General features: G+C 32.1%; 3 protein-coding genes across 7 annotated transcripts in view; 1 reads left to right on the top strand and 2 right to left on the bottom strand.

Annotated features, from left to right (window-relative positions):
* Positions 1 to 4: 4 nt before the first annotated feature.
* On the bottom strand, positions 5 to 2,364 carry LOC143199144 (uncharacterized). The gene is made up of 4 exons (XM_076408930.1): positions 1,125 to 2,364; positions 901 to 1,071; positions 669 to 847; positions 5 to 348 (listed from the first exon to the last, which is right to left on the bottom strand). The coding sequence occupies exons 1-4, from the start codon at positions 2,265 to 2,267 to the stop codon at positions 165 to 167; spliced, it is 1,677 nt and encodes a 558-aa protein (XP_076265045.1). The 5' UTR covers positions 2,268 to 2,364; the 3' UTR covers positions 5 to 164.
* A 313-nt stretch (positions 2,365 to 2,677) lies between these two features.
* Positions 2,678 to 14,909, top strand: Usp47 (Ubiquitin specific protease 47). 4 transcript variants are annotated; one of them, XM_076408927.1, is made up of 22 exons: positions 2,678 to 2,950; positions 3,084 to 3,152; positions 3,595 to 3,795; positions 4,104 to 4,368; positions 4,449 to 4,688; positions 4,737 to 4,957; positions 5,013 to 5,224; positions 6,671 to 6,876; positions 6,933 to 7,111; positions 7,602 to 7,718; positions 7,772 to 7,954; positions 8,581 to 8,800; positions 8,853 to 9,028; positions 9,088 to 9,307; positions 11,230 to 11,442; positions 11,496 to 11,692; positions 11,769 to 11,831; positions 11,888 to 12,103; positions 12,153 to 12,329; positions 12,384 to 12,558; positions 12,616 to 12,832; positions 13,805 to 14,909. In XM_076408927.1, exons 3-22 carry the CDS (start codon positions 3,598 to 3,600, stop codon positions 13,980 to 13,982), a joined length of 3,873 nt encoding a protein of 1,290 aa, XP_076265042.1. In that variant the 5' UTR covers positions 2,678 to 2,950; positions 3,084 to 3,152; positions 3,595 to 3,597; the 3' UTR covers positions 13,983 to 14,909. The 4 variants fall into 4 exon arrangements, with proteins under 4 accessions (XP_076265042.1, XP_076265041.1, XP_076265044.1 ...); XM_076408926.1 differs by having other exon boundaries at positions 2,714 to 2,785; XM_076408929.1 differs by having other exon boundaries at positions 2,770 to 2,916.
* Positions 14,910 to 17,628: 2,719 nt separating this feature from the next.
* LOC143199140 (uncharacterized) overlaps positions 17,629 to 26,771 on the bottom strand; it is a 123,552-nt gene continuing 114,409 nt past the window's right edge. The window contains exons 3-6 of one of the 2 annotated variants that reach the window (XM_076408923.1): positions 18,959 to 19,061; positions 18,735 to 18,757; positions 18,154 to 18,453; positions 17,629 to 17,964 (exon numbers count right to left, since the gene is read on the bottom strand). In XM_076408923.1, the coding sequence (XP_076265038.1) occupies positions 17,714 to 17,964; positions 18,154 to 18,453; positions 18,735 to 18,757; positions 18,959 to 19,061 (677 nt within the window). In that variant the 3' untranslated portion in view covers positions 17,629 to 17,713. The remainder of the gene's footprint in view (positions 17,965 to 18,153; positions 18,454 to 18,734; positions 18,758 to 18,958; positions 19,062 to 26,771) is intronic. The other variant, XM_076408924.1, reaches the window with a different exon arrangement.

Genomic DNA, 26,771 nt, shown 5'->3' with positions numbered 1-26,771 from the left:
AATATTTAAAAAAAATTGAAAAAACGCTTTTATTTGTATAATATTTTTAGTGTTACATACATTAGTTAATATAAGAGCTATACAAACATAAAATTAGTTAAAGATATTAAATAAGCTTCAATAACAATAAAATTATAAACAATACAGTTTTGTTGAATGGTTTTCTAGCACAAAGCCTTGTTTTTCTCAAAACTAACATCTATGTTATCAATATTATCAACTTCTTTTAGAGACATACACAATTTTACACCTGGTGTGGATACGTAGCCAGATCTGGATAATCTTGTGCTTCTTCTTACAGGTGTAACTATTAATTTGGGTGTTTTTGGCACTTCCAAAGTGCTCTTTCTAAAAAAGATAGAACATTAATTTATATTGTATTAGATAACCCCTTCATATATCTTCAAATTGGTATTTATTTAATATCGATATTTTGATAAAACTTGAGAATAAAAATACACAAAAACATTTTATGGTTAAAATGCGTTTTATAATGACCACACATTTTGGGTGACGTTACTTTCAAGATATAAATTCTCAAATTGTATATTTCAACAGACGGCAGAAATCAATCAACTTCTAATATGCCCTTTATTAAAACTTTGCATAGAACTATTTCAAAAATGCATTTTAAAATTTTAACAAGTAGGAAATGTAAATTTGCTTACTTAATTCTTTTTTCTTGGATAGCAAATTGTATGATAGTTGACTTAAAGACATTTCTAGCTTCCTTTATTATCCTTTCTTTGGCTTTGTCAATTTTGGTAACTTCGGACTTATTTGGGCTAATATTTAATAAACTGAATTTTTTCAATAATTCATCTAGTGACTTTTCGACATTATTTACCTAGATTAAATAAAGATTAATTGAAAAAGTTCTTAATAAATAGTCCAACATACTTCGGCGCCTTGTATTATCGCTGTTTTATAGTATTCGACAGCATTGCCTACATTACCAGCTGATTGTTCAATTACTGCGCGACATTCCCAATATTCTGGCTCTTCAACTATTTGTTTATATCTATCTCTTATAAGTTCCAGCCAACCCATACACTGCAGCGTAGGATAATCCTTAAAAAAGTAAAGTAGTTATTGAAATAATTGTAAAAGATGAAAATCATTACCTCATGTACAAGATTTTGTAATTCTATTAATGCTTCCTTAGAAATTTTGTTCAAGTCTGTGTTAGACACATGTTTTTCTGATTTAGAATTCTCCTTCTGCGGTACATTTATATTCAGATTTTCGTAACTTCCATATTTTTCTGTTAGAATATCAATATTTTCTTTGTTTTCTTCAGTCTGTTCCAGTGTTGGCGAAATCTTATTGGTGTTATCAAAACCAAAGCAATTTAAATGCTGGTAGGATGATAACTTTTTTCCTCTTGATTTTAGCCAGCGATTTAATCTTTCTTGTAGTCCGTATTTATCTGTTAGAAAAGGTGTGGAAGCATGTAAATATGCTGTTGGTCTTGGTGTAGATTTAGGGGTATATAGATATACACTTCGACGCTCATGTGCTGATGGTGTTTTAAATACAAAGGATTTGCGTAAACTCTTTTCCTCCATAATTGGTGAAAAGTATTTATGCTTATTTTGTGGAATTCCTAGTAAATTGTCTTGTGAACATGTGTGGTTTAGCTTCTTGTTGGAAACAGACTGAGTAAGTAAATTATTTTTTTCCTTATGTATATTATCTGATGATAATGATCTTCTTAATGTATTTTTTTGGTGTATTTGTACAGGCTTGGCTTCTTTCACACGATTGGAGCTGGTATTTGATGTTGTGCGGAATGAGTTTATTTTTGATGTGACCACAAATTTATTTGGATTAATTTGTTGCAATTTGTTTTGAACATATCTTGAGTTCTCTTTGTTTTTATTAAGATTATTAATTAATTTTTTATTAGCAACAGGCGGCTTGTTACCAGATATAATAGGTTTTTTAACGTTTAATATATCATTTGATGGTTTCTTAATACTCTGCAATTTTATTTCAGGCCTTTTGAAGTTACTTACATTTTTTTTTTCCAACTGACCACTAGTTTTTGATATTGAGCTTACTGATCCCGAAACAGAATGTAGACTTGTTTTAGATTTAAACAAGTCATCAACTTTTATACCAGCTTCTTCTAATTGTAGTAGAGGATTTGCTTTAAGCATTCGTTTATAACTTGTAAGAGTTTGCCGCACTACCGGTTTCTTTTTGATTACAGTCTTTTTTACTAGTTCAGCAGCATCAATTTTGTCAACTTGTTTATTTTCCATATTTTGGTTTACTATTTTAATGCTTTATTAATGAATATTTGGATTATAACAATTTTAGTGAATGCAACCGTTACAACTAAAAACTTAAAATATAACAACTGTTACTGTCAATGCTGTCAAAATCCGATTTAAAAATTCCCTCCCTTTTTTATGGTTGGTGTATTAATCATACTAAACGCATAGTTTTAAGTTATATCTATAATATTTTCTACCTTTTTTTCACATTACTTTAACCGTTTGTTTTATAATCCTCTAATATATATTTTTATGATAATGTTTGATTATTGAATTGTAAAGATCTATATATTATTATAATATTAAATTGACATTCTTAATATTATTATTATTTTATCATTAAATAATAATTCTTACATATAAATATAAATAGTTATAATTAAAATAGACAATAGTTTATTATCTGATATTGTTTATCAATTAATAACACCGGCAACATCTAATAGTTGACACTTGATGGAAAATGGCGTATACTGACTTTTAGCACATGTCAAGTATCTCCGGTAAGAAATATAAAAAGATATTTTATCTCTATGTTCAAGAAATTGTTATTTATTGTGTTAAGATACATATTAGAGAAAATCTATATTCTTAATTTGTAAGGATATTTTTCTATATTATCTATTTTAGTTCAGTGAGTGACGTAAACTTTTTTTAATCTCAAATAGGTAGTAATTCTGTCATATTTATATATAAAAAATATATTCTGTAATATTCCCTTATATTTGGCTTTCGTATTGTAATATGTTTCTAATCGTATACCATCGTTGCTTAATTTTTAAAAAGTTGATTTGTTTTTAGGCACCGTTTTAGTATATTTGTTAATAGAAATAAAAAACACTTAAGAAGATTTGTTTAACATCTAATTTGGTAAGTGAAATACATATTTTGCATATTACTAAAAAAAGAATGTATAAATTAGCATATTCTGCTAAAATTATCTTCTGGATTGAAGCCAAAAACATTTTGGTGTTTTCTGACTTGAGTAGAAAGAACAATTTTCTCTTTAACAACTTAATGATATATTTTTTATTGTATTGTATAAAAACATGTAAATTCATACATGAATGTTCAGGAAAATGTATGCATATATATATATATATATATATATATATATATATATATATATATATATATATATATATTTAAACTCAATGAGTCAAAACACATTTTATATTGGCAGTACTAAAGGTTAATGAGCTGTAGGTCTATATTTATTTATGTACATTGATTCCTGCTAGATACCTTTTTAATTAGACTGTTTATATTTATATTAACTCTCTACAACTTAATGCTCTTGTTATCTTTGAAGGAAATGGCATTGTTGGATCCAGATGCGGAAGCATCACTAAAATTTTCAGTCTATGATTCTGCTCAAAATCAGCTTACCCAAAGTTTTATTACAATACGGCATAACACACATATAGATGATGTTTACAAGGGAATTGCAGAAGTAATTGGGTACCAACCAGATGAAATTGATATATGTTTTAAAAGTGATGATATAGATATTGTAAGTATTGGTGACAATTGTGAAAACTTTATTTTCATAAGTATAAATATTTAGCTTTTTGGTGTTTTGAAGCACAAAACAAAATAATTTAATGGAGAAAATTTGAGAATATATTGGATTTATTGTAGATCCTAACAAAAGCTAAATTATTTTTGAGAAATCAAAAAAAATATATTGATCACTAACAGGAAGAGAGTGTGTACTATTATTTGAATATTTATTCTAATAATTTTCTATTTTTTCTAAATGTTATTTTAGTTTAGAGAATATAATTATCCTGAATAACATGTTATTTCTACACCTTTTAGACAAATTTGAGTGAAATGAAGGACAAACTCTTACTGGATTTTTATCCTGTAACAGAATCTAGTGAGCTGATTGTAAACCACGTCAAATACAAGAATATGTCTTTATGTGTACCAGATCTGGCATCTGAAGATGATTTATCATTGGGTGCTTCAGCCAGTCCCACTATTGTATTTGCCAATGAAGATTGTTTGTTACCCAGGTGTGAACCAGTATCATTTACAAACTTGGGAAGGAGAAAAGCTACTCAGTTGGAACCAATCATAAGTAAGAAAATGAGTTTTATCTTATAATACACCTAAGTATTATGTATTTCCTTTTTTTTTAAATGTGGGTATTAATTTAAGCTGAATCACCAAGCTATGTTGGATTAGTTAATCAAGCTATGACATGTTATTTGAATAGTATGATACAAACTCTATATATGACACCTGAATTTCGGAATGCTCTTTATAATTGGGAATTTGATGGAGCTCATGAAACACGTTCAATACCATATCAGCTGCAAAAATTATTTTTAAATTTGCAGACATCTTCCAAGCCTGCAGTGGAAACTACTGACTTAACTACCAGCTTTGGGTGGCAAGGTAATCATTTTTATTCATTGTGAGGTTTATACTGATAGATAATTGTAGGAAGTGATGCTTGGCATCAACATGATGTGCAAGAACTTTGTAGGGTTATGTTTGATGCTTTAGAACAGAAATTCAAAGATACTAAACAAGCAAACCTTATTAATGATTTATATGAAGGTAAAATGTTAGATTATGTAAAGTGTCTGGATTGTGGCACAGAGAAATCGCGCAAGGATTCTTTCTTAGATATACCTTTACCAGTCAGACCTTTTGGTAGTACTGTAAGTGTTACGATATTACAAAAAATATTTGTGGCATAATAAACCAAGTTTTCAGGTTGCATATAATAGTGTTGAGGAAGCCTTAAGAGCATTTGTCCAGCCAGAAACTTTGGATGGGAACAATCAATATTTTTGTGAAAAATGTAATAAAAAGTGTGATGCTCATAAAGGTCTAAAATTTACCAAGTTTCCATATTTACTCACATTACATCTAAAGAGATTTGATTTTGACTATAATAGCATGCACCGTATAAAATTAAATGACAAGTAAGTATTTCAATTTTCACTTTTTTTTACTTTCTAGGTCTACATGCAAGATTTTGTTGTATTACCAAAGTGCATTTATTGATAGTATGTCATATATAGTCTATTCAAAATAACAGTGAACACACGTCATCACGATGTCGATTGTATTGCCTATCGCAATTTGTAAATTCGTTTCAAAATCAGAGCGTATTTTTGTCCTCATTTTATTCTAGTTAAAAACAGATATAATGCTGTCTGATATGTTAGACCATGTAACTGAATCAGCCTACAAAATTCGCCTCTGCAGAATTTTTCAAAGTATTAGTGATAATAGTTACAGGTTATAAGCTGGCAAACGTTGATTGGCGTTTTGTTTGTTTTAATAAATTTCAAATTGCTGCTTATTATTACTCTGACTAAAAACGCCGAAACCATTAGATAGTTAGAGTCAGAAACAGATAATGGATTTATTTTAAATTAAACATTAAGCACAGGGATCTTCATCCCCACTTCTGATGTTAGATTTTTCGTTAGAAAAGGGGAAGTGCTCTTGCTAAGGCGAAGGTTGGTAGTAACAAGTATACATATATACATATATATATATATATATATATATATATATATATATATATATATATATATATATATACTAAAACTATACTACTTCTTTGTTATCTTCTGGCTGACATATTGTTGATACTTTGTTTCCATAAGGCTTATATATTTTTTATATGTAGCCTCTGACTATTACCTTTTGGCGGATATGTTGTTTAGAGATTTGTTGAGACCTTGTTTAGACCAAATGTTGCCTTTTTATATGATAGATATTTCTGAACATATAATTGCTGGTTGACATGTTATTTTTCTTACTAATAGGCAGTTAGTCTTTTAATCTCTTGAAGATACCAAAATATTCCAGTCACTTATATGGTGTAATATTGCGAGGGTGAGAGCCTTCCAATTTTATGTTTGCTGTTTTAGCGCTTATATTATACTAACATTTATATACATCAGTACAAGTGCTGATACAAATGTATTTTTATATTGAAATATTTATATTTTCATATTGCTGAAGATATACAATACAGGCCCAAGAGACCAAATTATCTGTGCCCCTGACATATTTACGTGTCACTAATATAACTACAGACGTTCATAGATCTGTAAAATTTAACATCATTTAGCCGTTTACTAGGCTTTGGTATCATAATCGCTTGTGGTACTTCCTTATGCGCAGGTGCATATCCCAGTTTAAGGGATGTGTTGAATAAATGTAATGTAAGCTTTATTATGGCTATTTTATAGAATTATTTTAATTTTTTTTTAATGGTTAGATCGAATATTATCATCTCATTGGTTCTTTTCTGTTAATTGCTACAATCAATTCTTTTGGATGTTATATATTTCTTTTAAGTTTTTCATTCTTATTATTTAATACATCTATATCTGTATCTATTTTTTTTTGAGGGTCGTTTTTCCGGAAGTATTAAATTTAAATACCTTTATACCAGTTAAGAAAAATGAGCATGAAACCGCAGATGGCGAAACAACCGCCAAATGCGATGATTGTAGTACAACCGATTCAGGTTCAGCAGACGATGAAAGTTGCCAGGGTACTGATTTATCGTCAACAGTAAATGGGCAGGATGATAATTGTGCTGACAGCGATGAAGGTTTGTTAATTAATTTTTTACTATTAACATTGGATTCGGTAATTATTGATTTCTAGGTATCGATGTAAGTTCTGGTACTAATCACCATGAAAACGAAGCAAAGGGGCCTTATGTTTACGAGCTATTCAGTATTATGATACATTCAGGAAGTGCGTCTGGTGGTCACTACTATGCTTACATTAAAGATTTTGACAAGAATCTATGGTTTTGTTTCAACGATCAAAGTGTCAGCCCTGTAAGTATTCTATTACTATATTTCATTTTATTTTGATTTAATCCTTCTATAGATAAAAATGAAAAAGTACTTTGTGTTTCATGTAAGGATTGAATGAATTAAAACGGAAAAAGTCAGTTTTTAGCTAGTATTAGATCTTTAGAATTAATATGAGATAAAAACGTTTGTGTTTATTTAAGAATGAGTAAATTATAAGTATAAAATTTACCTGTAAAAGAGATTCTGAGAAAACATATTAAATAAAAAAAAAAACGACAAAAAACAAGTAAATTGACAGGAAAAGAAAAAAATTAACATAATCAATAATTTCTGTTAGTTTCTGTACTATCTAGGCATTTATTATAATTGGTATTGTTCCAACATGTTTGGTTAAATTGTTCATTGGAAGGTTAATAAAAACGGCTCTTTATTCAGAATCAATCGTCATGCCTTTTTCTCAATGATTGTAAATTTCCATTTCACTTCTACCATATTTTTAACTTATTTGCAGATAACCGATGACGACATCCGAAAGACATATGGCGGCGGCCCGCAAAGAACTTATTACTCTGGTGCTTTCAGCTCGAGCACGAATGCATATATGCTGATGTACAGACAAATAGACAAAGTTAGAATTATCGGTAATGTCTAAAATGTGTATTAATTGTTTTCTACATTTAGGAACGAAACACACGGGCCATGGGTATTAATGATTTTCCTGATCACATTCAGAAATTATTACAGAATATGCGACAAAAGGAAGAGGAAGACAATATCAGTAGGCAAAAACAAGATGAAACCATTAAGGTCATTGTGTGGCGTACCGGTCCTAACTTGAATTTTCCACTGGATATTACTATACCAGTGAGTATTAATACTTCATACTCCACTTGCATATTAAACATAATTAATATTGCGGATTGCCGAATGGTTTTAAATTTGTTTATATTTAAATATTTGATCATTGAGAATGGTAGAAAGTGCTAATTAGTCTGTTTAGGATGATCTCAATAGATTATTGTTACACCAAATTTTGCAACAAGATCTGAAGCCGCACCCTTATACAATTCTATTGGTGCAGAAAATATAAATCCTCTGCAGAAGCGATCAGTCCGGGATTTATTTAATGGATGACTTTGTTCACTAAAGAGTTCTTTAACTTAACGTAAAGCAACATCTTGTTTTAACAAGACATGCTGATAAACATAAATGCAGCATCCGAGCTGTCATACATTTTACTGTTTGACTTGATGGGTGATGAATAAATACATTTTCAAAATGTGCACTTTAATTACTAATAATTTTTTTTTATACACAGCTAACCTTTTAAAAAAATGTATAGAGTAAATGTAAACATTCTTTTGAGAAACCTTGTAGTTAAATCTTTAACTTGATGATTTTGGTCATCAAAAGTGATCAAGTGGGAATCCGTACATTTCCTTGCATATTTACAAAAATATTGCGAGTGACGCTGTTTTTTTTCTTCACAGACATATTCCGATTCAACTTTATCGGATGTGGCCCAGCATGCTTATAATCGTTTTAAACTAAGCGGCGTGGTCGATCAGAAGGACTGTCGTATAGTAGCTTACAATTCAAAAAATAAATGCATCGATTGCAGCTTTGAATCGGATGATATCAGATTTCATGACATAATACAATCCTACGATCTATTTTATTCAGATTTTATGTTAGAAATCAGAGAAGCAGGTAAGATGGTATTTGGGAAAAATAAACACGAAGTGCATTGTCTTTCTTTCAGGCGAGCCTTGGAAGGAATACAAAAAAGGCGGAATAAATATGAGTGCATATCCTATTTATCTAGAAAGTGAAGATATAGGCGAGCCTAAAACTGTCAGAGTCGATGTTGGACATACAGTTGCAGATGTGAAACAACAGCTTAGACAGGCATTATCTTTAAATTCACTTAATATTATGGTAAATGCGTTTGATAATTAGCATTGAGCTTGCACTAATTGTTTTTCGGCATTGTTTAGGTAATTTTGCAATCATATACCAATGAGCAAAAGTATTTTAAAGACGATACTGAGATAATACAGTTTGATCCAAACTTTTCTGATTACAAACTTTATGTTACTGCAGTCGACAATACTGATCTGGATAATTTAGAAAAACACATAGATGATTTCAAAAAAGCTGCCGAGAGATATAGTCATGTTATAGCAATGACCTTAACTTGGCCGGTGACAGATGAAGGTATACTATACAAAATGTACTTGTGTGTGTTTATTTTAAATCTGATCGGTCGGTATATGATAACACTGAAGTATATGGTTTCACTTTTATACAATGAAATGTCGAGTATGAATTGTGATAGGGGATATTCCGCTTTGGTTGCCTAGACAAATTATATTTATGTTTCGGGTTATCGTACCTTTATCAATATGCTACAGAAATTATTGTCTCAGGATCAAGGATACAACGATGATGAATCAATCAGACTGATACTCTCTAATCATACAAGTCACACAAATTTTTTTGCCTGTTTTTCGTTCCCATTAGCGAGTTCGTTAATCGTTTGAGCTTGGTTTGTTTAATGATTTAGACGTACTCGATCATTTTCATCAGATTTACCATTTTTAAGTCATTGAGACCATAATCTATTTTTGAAATATGATGAGACATATTATCAAGCTTCTACAAGTGTTCGATAAGTCTTGGTAGCATATCCCCCCAAATCAAACATGAGAAGTAATGAATGTCGAGAGTTATTTCAGTGTTTGTGTACTATGAACATAGAGAAAACTCAATAGGGGTCTCTGGAAAAAAGTTTCGTTATGTCCAATATCTAGATGGGGTATCGCATAAGCAAGTAATATGATAGGTGAGTTTAAATCTCCATTATAGGCACCTGTTAGGAAAACATTTTGTTGTGAAAACATTTGATTGGTTCCTTGATAAAGTTTGTCAGGCAGGTGCGGCACGTGACAGCCCTGATGTTATGTTTTATTGACCAACGAAGTTTAAATAAAAAGCAATTTAATTTTCGAAAAAAATGTATTAAATAAAATTAAATGAAAATGTAAAAATAAATATACAAATAAAATGTAAATTTATCTGTAATATGTAAATATAATATAAAAACATCTATAAAATATAATATAAAAATAAATATATCCGTGACGGGTGAATATCTAAAGCACTTAATCGTCTTCGCAATTTTCTAAATGCGAATGACGTATATTTCTGAATCCATGAGCTTTAATAGACCCAAAAAAATTCCTATAACTATTATTATATTATTCCTAATACTATCTTGGCCAAATAGCCTTAAACTAATATATTTATTCTTATTCAAAATATTTTTCTTTGAAGAAATGAATCCCCTCAAAGTACTTATTAAATTTTTAATTGATGGGACTTTGACAAATTTGTTGGGTAATAGAATAATGCCTTAGTTACCGAATCGCTTTGCACTTAAATTCCACATGTATTGAACTTACGGCTTAAAAGGTTTGCATTCAAATAGTTGATCGAGTATTAAATAGCTGATCCAAGAATAAGATATCTCCTTCTGGCTTCTGTCAAAAGTGGATTCATTTCTTAAATTAAAAAATAAATATTTGAATAATTATATTAATATAAATAAACTTACTCTTTGTAAATTTTTTTCATATTATCCCTCAGTTTTTTAATATCAACCCATTTTTTAAACATAGAAGATATTTCTTCAAAATGCTGCATTTCTTTGCTATCTGTTCATCTGGGTATGCAACACTTCCTATATCGAGGATGCATTATACTTATATTGTACTAGTGACTAATAATTTAATCACTAAACCATATAAAGAACTAAACTCTCTACGCTACGTAAGGTAGACTAAAAATGGCATCCAAACTAGAAATAAACGTACCGTAGAAACAAGATGAGTCAATTAAATGCCATTATGGCTCTTAGCATAGCGATTTAAACAAGTAATAAGTTCAAAGTAGTGACATCTATATGTTGGACGTTGCGAGATATTTCTCTAAAATTGGCTATACAGTTAAATCTCTATTTTCTCTGAGACTTTAAATTAAAACGGTAGTAATGGTGAGTGAAATGTTATTTTATGACGCATAAATGTTAATAAACTACGCTGATAATTCCCAGACTTAACATTATAAGAAATTTTTAGGATTATTAGAGTCATTGGCAATACCATCATTGGATTTGAACCAAAATATTGATAAAAATGACCAAGTTAGTGAACGGGGGTCGAGTTCGCCCGCATTGAGAGTGTCACCGCAACCCGGAACAGCAGGAACTTGCGGTGATGGTTACGACCAGAGTAACAGTGAGGATAGTAGCCTTAGCGATAGTGATCGGACTCTCGTGGGAGATGCTCCAAGTAGGAAAAAACACTTTTGCGTATTTATTCATAAACATAATTATTTTTATCAGCTGAATGTGTAGCCCATCTATCAAGTAGTTCTGCTTCACCGGCTGATCAACATATGACATCACCATCAGATCCATGTCGAGATACTTACAACTATGACATTATGGGAAAGCCCAATGATATGAGCTGGGATGATACTGAGAACGATTTAGAATCCCAGAAATTATTGTTAAAATCTTTGCAGAATTTAACATTTAAGGTGAAATTTCTTTCTCTCAAATACTCAAATACTTTTTTTGTTTATTATTGTTAATGTTTATTTGTTTTAATTTTAGATGACATGTGGAGCACCTGACCGTATTACTTTGCAAGATGAATACGATTACTGTGTATTCAAAGTAAGAATTCATGGAATTTTGATATTAAACGGATTATATATTAATGTGATGTTCAGTTTTTAATAGATAAAAGACTCACTTTGGAAGCGCTGAATAAAAACTTGGAAAAATTCTTGGGAGTGCCGTCCAAATATTTTAAACTGTACAAACAACACCTGCTTATGGACTATGAGCTGACTAGGCTTATGGAGACCATGAGGTCTTTTAAGGAAGGAGACAGGATATTAATCAAGCTTGGTAGAGTTTTAGGAGAAGACGAACACCTATGCAAGGTATTGATTATTAATTTCTTTAACTTAATTATATTTTTGTGTCTTTTAGATATATCATCTGAAACAAGACAATATGGAACCAAATAATTTGCTTTTCGAGCATGTTGTTAGGAAGCACCAAACTATGGCGGCAATAAAGAAAGACATTCTTCAACATGCTAAAAGAGATAAGCATCTGGATATACCATATAATAGATGCAGGTTAAGGGAAAAGCACTTTAAAAAGGTATCCGCTATTAACACAAAATAGTTTTACTCATTTCAGTTTTATATGTTTTAGCCAAAAAAAGTATATTTAGATGACCAAAAATTTGGGGACGACGTTATATTGCCATTAAACCTTGAATTATATCTACAAGAATTAACAGAACCTGAGACTGTTACGTCTAATAATCAGACTGTGGTTTTTTTAAGAAGATGGCATCCTTCCACATTAACCTTGGGGCGCTTCCAAGGTTAGTATCTCTACATTACACTGAATTAAAATGACAGTTTTGTGTTTTTATTTATAGAGGCTATACTAGATGTTTTAACAATGGACAATCTCAGGTTGAAAGTGTCAGAGGTGTCGGGTATCCCATTAATTAATTTAGATGTAGCCTATGTAAAGGGCAATTTTCCCTATGATACGCACTTGTTAGATATTCACTATCTGGAATGGAATCCCAAAGCAAAAAGTTTAGATCAGTGGCCAATAAATGTTGAAGATGGATGCATGTTCTTCTACAAGTAAGCAAATTATTTTGAATTTATGTAGCTCATATATACAGGGTTTTTAATTGGGACGGGTCGATGTTAGTTGCCTGTGGCGTCCATATTGTTTTAGGAACATTTATTTAACTTTACTGTTCAGTCATTAATGCTAAATCATCATGGTAAGTTGACGATTGAGCAGCATGTCCAAATGAAAAAATTTTACTCCCCAGTTGATTATACTTTCGTGCAAATCGGATCATTCTTTGACGAAGTCGACCCTTTGATCTTCAGTTGTCGTTTGACTTCAGTTAATAATATCTAATGTCAAAGAACGCCATATCGTCGCTATCTGTTATTATGAGCAGAACAAACATATATATACAGTAAATTATCCGTCGTATACCAAAACTCGGTCTTTCGCAGACTTGAACTTTTGGCACCCAATTTTGTATTGAAACTTAAGTCTGCACTCGTACAAGTTTCAAGCCAGAGCTTATAACCGTAAACGACACTGTTAGGTTTTTTAACTGGGCTTTGGAGAATTTAGAAGACAAGTCCAAGAGATCTACAGTTACTATAAAGATGCGGATTTTGGATTAGCGGCATCACATATCTGTAGTTTTTAGAAAAAAAAGTGTTACAACGATTATAATTGATTTCTTTTGACTGATTTGAGTAATATAGACGTGATTGTGTCTATATACATGAACGATTTGAGTGTGTGGTTATTTATAGTAGAGGTAGGTGAATTGGATATAAAGGTATTAGTTATGAGACGGAATCGAGCGATGCCTTTAAAGTCAAGATAACTTAGGCTATCGCTCAAATTTAGCCGGATCTAGGCCACCGAGTTTACAAATTACAAAAAGAAATTTGTTTATATTTCGCACACAATTATTGATTACTTAGTGAATATAATCCCATTATAGAACATTTTTACAACATATAATATGAAGTTAATTAGTATTTTATAATTTTGATTTATTTTTTATTCCGAATATTTAGACACAATGAAGAGGTTGAGAAGGAATTAACACTTGAAGAGAAAAATGAGATCAAAAAGAGGGAGGATGCCCGATTAGGTAGGCCGAACATTAAAAACTATTCACCAGGAAAGGAACGTGCTTTAAAAATATACGTTCTGGATTCTCCGCCCCCAAAATCAGACGAGCGCATAGACTGACATGCCGATAAAAACGTCGAATCGTTGAGTTACTGCGTCCTAAGCTGAGCAATGTTGCGTGTGTGAGTGTCGTGTGAGTAATCTGAACAAAATATCGTGGAGGTTATTTCGGATTATGGTGATGTTGCAGAGTGATTCGTTGGATGTAAATTGCGGATCGGGTATTTTTCTATCAATTTAATGTAAGGATGTGTGTTTTTCTGGTCTTTTGTTTAATTATTTTGAGGAAAACATCTCATTGATTGGTAATTCATTTATTACCAGCAAACATCCATTCTTACATACTATTACGATACGAGTTTTATTCATTAATGTTAGGCTATTAAAATGTTTGTTGGTTATATCGAAATTCTTGTTGATCTGAAAAAAACTCGTTTGTACCTATTTTATTTACTAGTGTAAGTTTTTTTTGTTCGACCTTTTAAACAACTTTGGCATTTTTCTCAATTTACATCTGACCATTCTCTCTCCTATAATATTGTTTTATTTGCAATTTTCATCAGTGTTATGTTCTTGTAAGATATGCTTTGTAACATTTTGTATGTAATTTTCATTTTTAATCAAGTTTTTTTCCTTAGTGTTGATTTTGATAAGACGGTATGGCAGAACGGTTTTTATAAGTAATTTTTCATGTGTTTAGTATGTTTAGAATTACTCTATTCTACAGTTGTGATGCCATTGCTCTATGAAGCTTTGTTATTATAAAATTTTTATTATTATTTGTTATTCATGTACATTGATTGTTGTCATATATACATATATCTTTTCGAAACCCCGTTTTTTATAAACCCGATGGCCTGTCTGTTCGGGCTAACAAAAATCTTTACAAGGCGTTGCGTTAGCAACTCTGCCATCGCTTGTCATTATACAGCTACTTTGTATAGGTATTTATTTGTGACTGAAGAATAATAAAATGATTATGCATAATTTAATTTTTTTTATTGTCTCTTCCTTAATAATAATAAATAAGAAGCATGCTGATATGAGGATTAAGCCATAATGATTGATTATAAAGAATCTAGTTAATCATGATAAACCATAACACAATATAATAATAAAAAAAACACACAACATTACAGGAAAGTTGGTAATTTGTGTCTGTTGATCATGCACCTTTGTATTTCAGTTATATCCCGAAAAAGAACTGGTTCCCTTTTTTGCTACTGCTTAAAACATGTTGCTACTATGAAGGTAATATATAAGTTAATGAAAAAAAAGAGGACAAACTGAAGATTGAATCATTAATGTGAGGTCAATAATGCAAGAACATTTAAAAAATGTTATACCGGGTCTATTTAAAAAATTTCCTGATTTGGGGTTAGGGGCTCTTTGTTAAAACATATTCCTGTTCAATCGACTTTGAGCAACACATGAGCAGGTGTAGTCTTCCGCGCAAAGTGCATTTCTTAACGCATTGGAAAAAGTAGTGTAGTGTTTAAATATTATAAGTGCTTGAGAGGAACAGGAGACGATGACGCTCATTCATGGAGTGCTATGATGATAAAAGACGAATTCAACTTGTCAAAAACAGTGTTTGCTGCATTTTATATAGAGCCTTTGTTGTCAGTGAGTTCATCACGAACTATGAGATGGTGTTGCCATTTCAATGGAGAGGAGTAAAAAAACATCACTCGCTATCTAAAGCTATTTCATTGGTAAAGTTTCAAGGCTGGTAGGAAACGTTTCTAAAAGTGTGTTGACCTTTAGGGAGTCCTCAAAGTAGAGACATTTTAAGCGTTAGTAAAATTATCGGTAATAAATTGTCTAAAAAAAATTGGAAACTTCTGAGGGACATTTGACACCTTTAATTCATCCGGTGGTTTTAGAAAAGTAGAAGGTATGTGAAATGCTGGATGCATTATTATTGGTAATGAAACTTGAAACTAATATTTTCAATGTTGCTTCATGCCCACTAACATGGATACACCAAGATGAGTAGCTGAAGCATTGACGAAAAAGATATTTTTCAAATTGATACTACTAGCTGTACACAAAACTGCACTAGGATTTAGCAGTACGTTACTAGCACGAAATATCGAAATTAACTGATTGAATAAAAATTCAATTCAATAATTGTTGGTTGATCTTGGTACCATACACATAACATAGGTCAATTGAATACAGGTCCCCGGCCTGACACATAGATGGCGCTACTAGAATTAAACCCATAACCCATTTTTTAGTTAGCTCTAATCCTCAACAGATGCATGTATAAATTTAACAGCTGTCGGATCATTAGTTTGTGAATTATATTTTGGGCATATGAATGGCATTTTGGGTGAAGCAACTTTTGTTAATGTGAAAAAAATGGATAAAAAATTAATGCTTAAAAAATATTGCTTTTTGAAGGGAAAAAATATAGTTGAAACAAAAACTTGGCTTGATGCCGAGTTTCCGGACACTGCTCCAGGAAAATCAACCATCAAGGATTGGTATGCTAAGTTTAGACGTGGTGAAATGAGCACCGAAGACGGTGAACGTAGTAGACGCCCAAAAAGGGTTTTTACTGACGAAAACATTTAAAAAATCCACAAAATGATTTTAAATTACCGTAAGTTGAAATTGAATGAAATAGCAAACACTCTAAAGATATCAACTGAAGGTGTACATTATATCATTCAGGAATATTTGGGTATGAGAAAACTCTGTGCAAAGTGGGTGCCGTGCGAGCTCACTTTTGGCCAAAAACCACGACGAGTTGATGATTCGGAACAGTATTTGAAGATGATCAAGCGTAATAAACCTGAGTTTTTGCGTCGATATGTGACAATGGATGAAACATGGCTCCGTTCTTTCACTCCGAAGTCACAGTCGACAGTCATTCGAGTGGACTGCACACGATGAACCCGCTCCAAAGGGCGGGAAAACGCAACAGTCAGCTGGCAAGGTTATGGCGTCTGTATTTTGGGATGCGCATGGAATAATTTTAATTGGCTACCTTGAAAAAAGAAGGACCATCAAGAGCGAAACGGCCGCATTTGAATAAAAAGAAAGTGCTGCTTCACCAAGATAATGCACCGTGTCACAAGTCAGTGAAAACGATGGCGAAAATCTATGAATTGGGCTTTGAATTGCTTCTTCATCCACCGTATTCTCCAGATCTGGTCCCCAGCGGCTATTTACTATTCTCAGATCTTAAAAGAATGCTCGCTGGGAAGAAATTTTCGTCGGATGAAGAGGTGATCGCCGAAACTGGGGCCTATTTTGAATCAAAGTACAAAAATGGTGTCGAAAAGTTGGAGGGTCGCTATAATCAGTGTATCACCCTTGAAGGGAATTATGTTGAATAAAAAAAAATAATTTTGCCAAAAAAAATGTGTTTTACTATGGTAGGCCGGGGACTTTTCAATTGACCTGTTATACACTGCCTAAGGTATTTTTTATTGCTCTGTTATTTTGAGAAAAATCCGTTTTTATTTGAATATATTCTCATTGTTTAATTGTTTTAATAGGAACAGGAAATAAAACATATATATTCAGTTGCATTTATTTGGAATAATATTAACAATAAATAGTTTGCAAATTAGCATTTTTTATTTGGGTATTACCAAAAATGGCCAATAAAATACAACTAGACGAAGTAAGATGATTTCTGTCACAGATATCACAATATAGAAGGCCACACTGTCTATATATTACACTAGCTATAAACATTTTGATCCGGGTCTTTTATACATATCATACAAAGTATATACAATTTTAAAAATATTTTTTTACAACAAAAATAACTATTAAACGTAGTCCGATGGTACGGTACCCACATTTTCGCTAATAACAGCAAGTCGTACCGTGGGTCTTCTGACATCGGCGTTATGCCCTCCAGAGTCCCATGATGGCAAAGTTGATAGACCCACTACCTCGTAAGCTCTCTCAGGCATGGTTGTCACCGAAAGATCCGAATAATAGGCGCTAGATGGCGCACTGGATGCCGGAGCGTCCGTATCCGTGTAGGCCGAGTTCTGATAAGCCGGTGAATTACTACCTGAAATGCAAAGCAGAATATAAATTGGTATAATTGGAATGTCAATTCCTAAGCTAAAAATTTGATGTTTATGGACAAATAAAGACCAAAATCTACATATATATAGCAGCATAAACATTAAATTCAAAAACGAGTTTATTAATTTGAGTGGGTTTCGAAATATTGATCGTAAATATATTTCTGACTGACCTCTGTCTTCATTATCCGATGTTTCTCTATCTAGTTCTGCATATAGGGCCTCCTCAACATTATACTGGTCCTCCATATGAGTGTAGTGGTTTTCTGCATGGGATGCTGGCGGGTTATTTAAATTTGACGGTGGTGTAGCACTTCTTCTAGACAACCATGACCAAACACCATTGGCATTCGGCGGAATGGCCATATTGGGAAAGTTAGGTGGTGTGATGGTACTGATTTCTTTATCTTCCGGTGTGTTTATAGGAGGTCGTGATGGTATCTGTTGATGCAACGATATACCACATTCAGTTTCTGTAAAAAAATGTTATATCGCATCAATGTAACAAAAAACACCATTCATATTAAATGAGATTTCTGACGAAGAAGAGTTTAACGAGATCAACTAAAAAAATACCGGTCGAATATCGTCATTGTGTATTGTATGTTAACTGAGAGTGGAATAACTATGGAAGGATTTCGTGTTTTTTTGTTATATTCACCGCTGGTTCCGATTCTTAATTTATCATTTAAAAGCATTTTGGCTAATTAAAGAATTTAAACCGATATTAATGAAGAAACAAAATCAGACTTACCACTCACGGATGAATTCTTCAGCCTGCTGAAACAATGGGATGTTAATGAATAATGTATATTAACTTTATTTGGATGTAACAGATTCTACAGGGCCGTACTTAATTATTTGTAATTTTTTTTAGTCACAAGTCATTTAATATATTAGTAGAAATTAATATACGAATATAGTTTAATCTGGACCTGTACAACCAAATGATCTTTATATGGTACTGATGAACGTTACCTTTTGCAATGTAGAACTATTATCATAACGATGGCTCCTATTAGTGCGGAAATGAATGACACAATTACTAGAGTCAAAACCCAGCCTAGTTCTCCACCAACTTCTGAAACAAAAATGATTTAAGTAATTATCTTACACGATGTGTTATTATTTTTCTAACATACTCCAAATAAAAGTTTATTAACTTATTTATAGTCTTTTCAAAGAAGTTGCTGCATTTGATGTTTTACGCAGTTTAGTTTATTTTAATATATATAAAATAATGAAACAAAAATGGTATAAAATATAATTTATTTTAACATTACAGTACATCTTATGAATATATTATCAAAGGACTTAAACTACAGATCATTAAACAGCCATTGTAAATTCAACTCTTTTCTAAACCACCTATGGTATCCCCTGGAGGCTTCATCCACCTAATTAACAATTGTACATCTAAGTAATGTATTTTATTTTCATTAGATAACATATTTACCTTTTATGTTTAGTTATTTTTTCCTTCGTTGCTGTATTTTCTTGTCGAATCGGATTTTTTAACTAGAGTAATCAAAAATTTTAAGCAGTGATTTAAATTTTGCCAAAACAAACACTGTTATTGGTACTAATGTTTTGAAGAATTTTTCAGACATTTAACAACCGAACGACTTTTTCAGAATGATTCGGTTACATGTTCGATCGTATCAGACAGCATTCAATTTCTTCTTAACAAGAATAAAATGAGGAGGAAGATATTGTATATTATTAAAACGAATTTACAAACTGCAATAGGCAATGTATTTGACGTACATCATGATGACGTAACTTAACTGCTATCTTGGATATACCATATTTGAACGGTATGATTATATTATAACTGTCACTGTCATAGTCTATCTCGATAGTCTTGTCAATGTCATATAATGGCATATATGCTGTTATTAGGGGAATATTTATTTATAATAATACCTACTAAAAATATATTAATACATAAATAAATCAGTGCAAATTAAAGATAAGTAGATAAGTAAATGGACAGGTACTGGTTATTTAATTTTTAATAATTAAAGACATCTATCAAGGAGTATGTAAACCAGTCGTTCGAGTTTTTCCCACCAGGGGAACATGTAGCTTTGGTTCCTCGCGAATTCGTGCGCTTCAATTGGCAGTAAACTTAATAGATGAGATTTATTGCAGTTTATGGTACGAACGGTTGAAATAAAGCAACACGTGGTGGATATTAACCATGGGATGTCATTAAAAGTCCGATCCTACTACTAATTACCCGGGGAATGATATTTTCGATTATCGCCGTAACCTTGAATGGGGTGTTGGGTTTTGCGAGTCCATTATTCAGGTCTGAAACCGCAGCTTGAAGAAAACACCTGCTTGGGCCGGTGATCGTCGCTGCAGGTCGATCGGTGGAAGTTCCAGCGGTTATTCGTACCATTTTATTATTGGCATTCTCGGAAGGGGAACACTGAAGAAAGTGGTTAGAAGCCTGCCGAAGTAAGCGGCGATGATTTATCAAAACTTTTTATCATGCGTCTATGCAATTTGATACTTATACAGAGATTTATAGCGTGGTTGCCGAGGTAATTAAATGTTGTTTTTGAATAATAAATATAAATTTCCAGTTTGGTTTTTTTTATTAATTATTAATTAAAATATTTTTTTTATTAATCTCCTAAAACGTCAACAATCTGCCCGTGGGCAATAATTATTATTATATGATTTCACTTATATAATATAACTATCCTGGCATGTAGAAGATCACTTCAGTAAGTAATCTACTGTACAACTTATAATCTAAATTAGATTTGCTAGTAGTACCCCACAGTTCAATACCACAGGTCCAAGTGGATCTAAGTATTGACTTATACACCAAAACCTTGTTATCTAATGTTAATTTAGATTTACGCCCTATCAGCCAGTACATTTGCTTTAGTTTAACCCCAAGCTGTTTGCGTTTTGTCTTTTCCATGTCAAACATCGATCGAAATGCATTCCCAGATATTTAACGTTGCTTGCTTGTGGAAGTTCATTATTATTCAATTTTACTGAAGAACATGTTCTTCTACAAAGGGTGCATTTGCATTAATACACCACGTTTTCAATCACAACTCAACTTTGTTAAAGATAAAGTTGGAGGTTTCTTGTGTCTGATATTGGATTCTCGTGTGACGATAAAATTGCTGTATTGTCAGCATATGTTGCAACAGTAGTGTTTCTTGAGGTCGGTAGGTCAGCTGAATGTAATAGATATAACAATGGGCCAAGAAAATTACCCTGCGGAACACCCGAATATATTGGGTGTAGGTCAGTGTGTTCGTCACCCTGTTTGACAATAAAATGTCTGTCTGTGAGGTATGATTTCAGCAGATGAAAGTGTGTATGGCTAAAAAGCGAATATTTAACATGCAGTCCAGTGTGCCACACCTTGTCGAAGGCTTGAAAAATATCAAGAAATGCAGCGGAGCAGTATTTTTTATCGTTTAAGTTTTTATTAATTTGGTTCACTAATCTATATATTTGTTCTATTGTTCCGTGTTTATTACGGAAGCCAAATTGATGGTCTGGAATAATATTTCTCTCCTCCGCGATTATTTTGGGTCTCTTAATGTATAGTTTTTCGATTAGTTTGGACATCAGAGGTAACAGGCTTATAGGAGGAGAAGAGGAGACGTCTTTTGATTTTTTAATTAAAATATATGATTTTCCAATTTATCTACAAATAATAATAATGCATTCAAAATAAATCAATCGTTTATAATTAGAAAATAAATAATTTCTTTCTGTCCAGGACATTCTAATAGAGAGAGTTTTTAACCTATTTCTAAATGTATAATTCTCCGTCAGCTAATATTTATAAGTTGAAAGCAATACAGTAAAGATTTTTTTCGACAAGATAAATTTATTGTACCTATAGTCTATCCAGTAAAACAGTCAATGCACGTCATCGCGTCGCAATGTTGCCGCCTTAACTTAGAATTTTGGTATACAACATTCGACGTTTTGTAACCTCTAATTATTATTAAGGATTTGAAGATATTTGTTGACATTTGACAACAGGGTCTACCAGTACCAACACAAATCGGATTTTTTAGACTTATTCGGATACATTTTCCGATGTATCGGATAGTATTCTGTCTCTTTTAAACTAAAGTAAAATGAAAAAGAAAACCACTCCGAGTTTAAAACGAATTTTACATTTTTACGAACTACATTTGGCAGTATATTCGACGTTTTTATTAGGCACAATACCTGTTTCATTTGAAGGATTACATTGCTGGTCTACAAGCGAGAGCAAGCCTATTTTAGAACAAAAGAAACTAGAGCAGTGTCTCACAAGAAAGTGTACTCTTTACCTACATGTGATATATCACAGATAAAAATATCACGATGGGTATATTTACTGATGATACTGTGATTGTTGCTGTCAGAAAAAGCAGCGAAGAAATCACACGAAAGTTAGACTAGGCAAGTTACAATATAAATAATTAGACCCAAACCTAGAAAATAAAAATTAACGAAAGTTAATCTATCTATGTGCACTTTGCAAATCTCACAAGCACCAATAACTACAAGCAATACTATCATTTGATATAGAAGTAACGCTAAGTATGTTGAAATTCACTGGAAGGAACAAAAAGATAAGCAAAAAACTGTCAAAAACTGAGTTCAACTATAGGAAAATGTACTGCTTAATTAGAAGAATATTATTATGAGACATTAATACTAGAACAGGACACAGACTCAAATGAATTAAACCATTTGACCTTGTGTAGCACTTAAACTTAGTTAAAATTAAAAAAGGCATGATACCAACTATAAACAACAACAACACTAACGTATTATGATGTTTGCTTTTTTTTAGACATTACTTTTGCTGCGGTATCTAGTAGTCTGCGTGTTATTTACATAAAAAAACAATTAGGTTATAGTCATCGGCCATGCCCTGTATATGTCTTAATATTAGCCGAAAAAAAGCCAGTTTTGATTGAGTAATTTGTTGATCTTATTTTCGACGGCTTTTTGATTATAGCCTCCTATTATATGCTTTTAAAGTTAGAACATTGATGCCATTAAGATACGACTTCTGTTAGGGTGTCATTACCAAATTAGAGTGCGGCTATAAAAGAAAGCTTTCGAATATTTAAGATCTATTAGAAGATGATATGATTATGTTGAAGAACCGTTATAAGTGGTGTATATCAGGGTCATTAAAGCTGGAATGGAGTAACAGTTCTACGAACTTCAGTTCTACGGAAAAAACAAAATTTTACTTTTCCCGTATTTTCCAAATTTGATGTTTTAATTTTACAAATCGCAAATATGATATGTTCCTCTTTATTTATAATACAATAAAAATGTTTTATTAATTATTTAATTATTACGCATGTACAAATAAATTTTGAATAGGCTATATGTGGTATGGAAAAGAGTTCATTGTAAATATAATCAAAAACAATCCTAACCTACAAACTATTATAACTGTGTACTTATTTGTAGTTTTAAGCCCTTCAATAATATATGCAATAAATTTACTAAAATGTTATATTAATTAATTATATTAATTAATTATTTTCTTTAGTTTAAAGTTTTGTTGTATGTCAAAGCCAAACCGAACTAAATCTCAGAGTTGATACGGCAACATTGTGACGTTTTGACGTCACAAATTTTGATGACGTATGTACAAAATAACTTTGGATAGACTATATATATTGCATATAAATTTATGTAAGCATAAATTCGGCACTTTATATTCAAGGTCGCGGCTAGGACGGCAAAGCCAGAATGTTAACATTCAATAGAATGAAACTAGTCGATCCGAAAATAATAACTGAAAGTACACGACTGAAACAGTCGGCAGCAAAAAGTAGTTAAATCAGTCGGACCGTCAACGACTAAACAGTCGATAGTCGTTTTCAGTCGATAGTTCTCAAGGCTAGTAAAAACTCTATATGTAGTGAAGACAGTGGTGATGGGCTTATGAGGCCAAGTTTTTAAATGACACAGTCACATGTTAGAAAGAGACACATGTCAGATTTCATTACACAAGTATTAAATAACTTTTGTTTTATTATTTTAAAATTTTACAAAAAACACCAGTGCAATTAATCAATGATGGATAAACATCTATATTAACGGTCGCATGACGAACGCCTCTGCTTCTACCAATATCTATATGACATTAACATTATTACCTCGTGGATTCTGCGCCCTCTAATCTTTTGCATACATCTTTTTGTGTAGCCAGCTTCGATATCTATCTAATAAAATAATTTCACGTTCACCATCCTCTCTATCTGTTGAACCCGGTCAGATGAAAGCCAGAGGCGTGCCTGGAGGTCCACGTCGTCCAAAGATCGAACAAAGATGGGGGAGAGAGAGAGGCAGCGCGTAAAAATGCGTATAGTCATTTTAATTAAGTGGGAAACTGAGGTAGTCACTTGAAAACGAATATACGACTAGACTTTTAAGAGATAGGTCAGAGTCATTTATAACCTCAGTTTTCTCATTTAATTTTTTGATAATGCCATCTGGGAGGCTAGAAGTACCGTAAAGAATCATGATCTGAATGTGAACCGCTAGATAATTAACTTGTTACGTATAAAAATCTTGGTTCTATTCTATTTTCTTAAGATTAAGGTATCTAGAGTACGTACAATTACTACTTACTTATTAGATATGTACACTTTTAAATATATACACTTTGTATATAAATAAGAATAATTTTATTTTGGTTATTAATACGTAACAATAAATTGCTTTTATTTAAATCATATCTAATACCTCCAGCATAGGTATTTTTAATTCTTAGGTAAAACTGTTGATACCCATACCCAGTCCAGTTATTATTACATTTTACATTAAATATGATTAGTACAATCTTAATTTACAATTAAGTTATTACTACTGTTCTGTTGTACTTGTTCTATATATTTTCTAAATTAAAATAAAACTAATCTATTGAAACTACTTAAGCTAAAGTTAATACACTAATACACTAAACAACTTTGTGTGGTTTGATATGCTTCAATCATCTTCAATCATGCCTGTGGTCCAGCAGCTTTATTGCTTCTACGTTGGTGTGATTTAACGATCTTATTTCATGAGTTAAGGCGAAATCTTGGATCACTTCGTGTATCCATTTGATTTTGAGGTCACCGTATAACTCTTCGTTGGTTACATAGCGATAAGCATTGGTAATTAATCGTAGAACTTTGTTTTGGGTGCGTTGGATTACTGGTTGGTTTGATGTCTTAGTGCAACCGCATATTTGCACTCCATAGGCCTAAATTGGCTTTATGATTGACTGATAAACCAATCTCTTTCATTTTAGGTCAAGTTGAGAGTATCTTCCGACTAACCAGTACAGTTGCTTGACGTTGAGTCTAATCTGCTCTGCTTTTTGTCTGACGTGATATTTACACTTTAACCTACCACCGATCTATATTCCGAGGTACTTGGTTGATTCTGCTTGAGGAATCGCGCATCTGTCAAGTGATATAATTGGGCTTCTGTCATTTCGCCGTAACGCAGAATTAATATGGATAGATTTAGAGTTAATAAGCGGTCTCCACCATTTCAGTTTTCGAGTGTCTAGTCCATTTGTAGATTTTGTTGACCCCTACTTATACTTTTTCTACAGCCTTAGATTACTGTTTCTTTTGCTGTTGTGATATTAGTAGTATAGAGTAGATATACGAGTGGTCCCAAGACACTACCCTATGGAACTCTAGTCGAAATAGGTTTGAGAATATACCTTCATGTGAGGCTCTAAATTTTCTTTCGAAAAGATATGATTCCAGCAGTGGATAGTAATTCCGCGGTTTTAATTTGCTTATTTTGTATATTAATCCTAAATACCATATCCGGTCAAACCTTGTGAGACATCCAGGAATATTGCAGGGTAGTATTTCTTTTCTTCGAATGCCTTTTCAACAACCGCTGTTACTCTGTGCACTTGATCGATTGTCGAGTGGGGATTTCGGAGTCTAAACTGGATATCTGGTATTTTTATAATTGGTTTAATACGTTTATATAAAATAATAAATCATATATTACTTATCATACTCATCATATATTAATTACAGATCATCAGTAGTGATTCGTTTTGGGAAAAAAACTCAATTTCTCCTAGTGCTTTTCTCTGATTAACTTGAAACTCTAGTCAAATGAAGAATGATTGCAATTATGAAATGCGAGGTGTATAATATCAGAAAAACTTTTATTTAGGGAAAACGATACTGAGCGTCTAGATGTACTCCAATATAAACCAAACCCTTATGTCTAGAAGTCTTACTCATTACACTATTAAGTGAAACATAAACACACAGTCTTCTTAGCCAGGGCCGTATCAGTGACGCAATATAAAATCTCCTTCCTAAAGGATCGACCAAATTGATTGATACGTAGTCGTTAACCTGTCTGGACAGCTTATAGTTGTAATTAAATTATTTGTATGGCGATACAATGATAAAGCGATGATAAAGGTACAGGCGGTACCTTCGTCCGCCAGTTTGTCTTTGATGATCTTTTGAATAGAACTGTAACTAAATTTTCATGGTACACCCAATAGTGTCTCAGGTTTTAGTGACTCCAAATACCAATAATCTACGCCTGAAAAACTACACCAATTTGCTTTTGGTGGGCATAAACCATAAACTGGAAGCTTTTGTCCAAATTTTAGTAGATTATGTCCGTTCACAAAAAGTTCAGTCTGCTTTTGATGGTCTAATACCTAGAACTGCTATGCTTATGCTAGTAATCTACGGACTAGGGTAGTTTTTCAAAGATTGGACGTTTCGTAATTGAAATAGTTTAAAGC

The sequence above is a fragment of the Rhynchophorus ferrugineus genome, unplaced genomic scaffold, assembly GCF_030347505.1.
Source record: "Rhynchophorus ferrugineus isolate W39M unplaced genomic scaffold, kcgeb_rfMv2 rfM6, whole genome shotgun sequence".
In the NCBI taxonomy this organism is placed as follows: Eukaryota; Metazoa; Arthropoda; class Insecta; order Coleoptera; family Curculionidae; genus Rhynchophorus; species Rhynchophorus ferrugineus.
The sequence above is the reverse complement of the archived record's forward strand: the minus strand, read 5'-3'. Positions and strand labels throughout refer to the sequence as shown.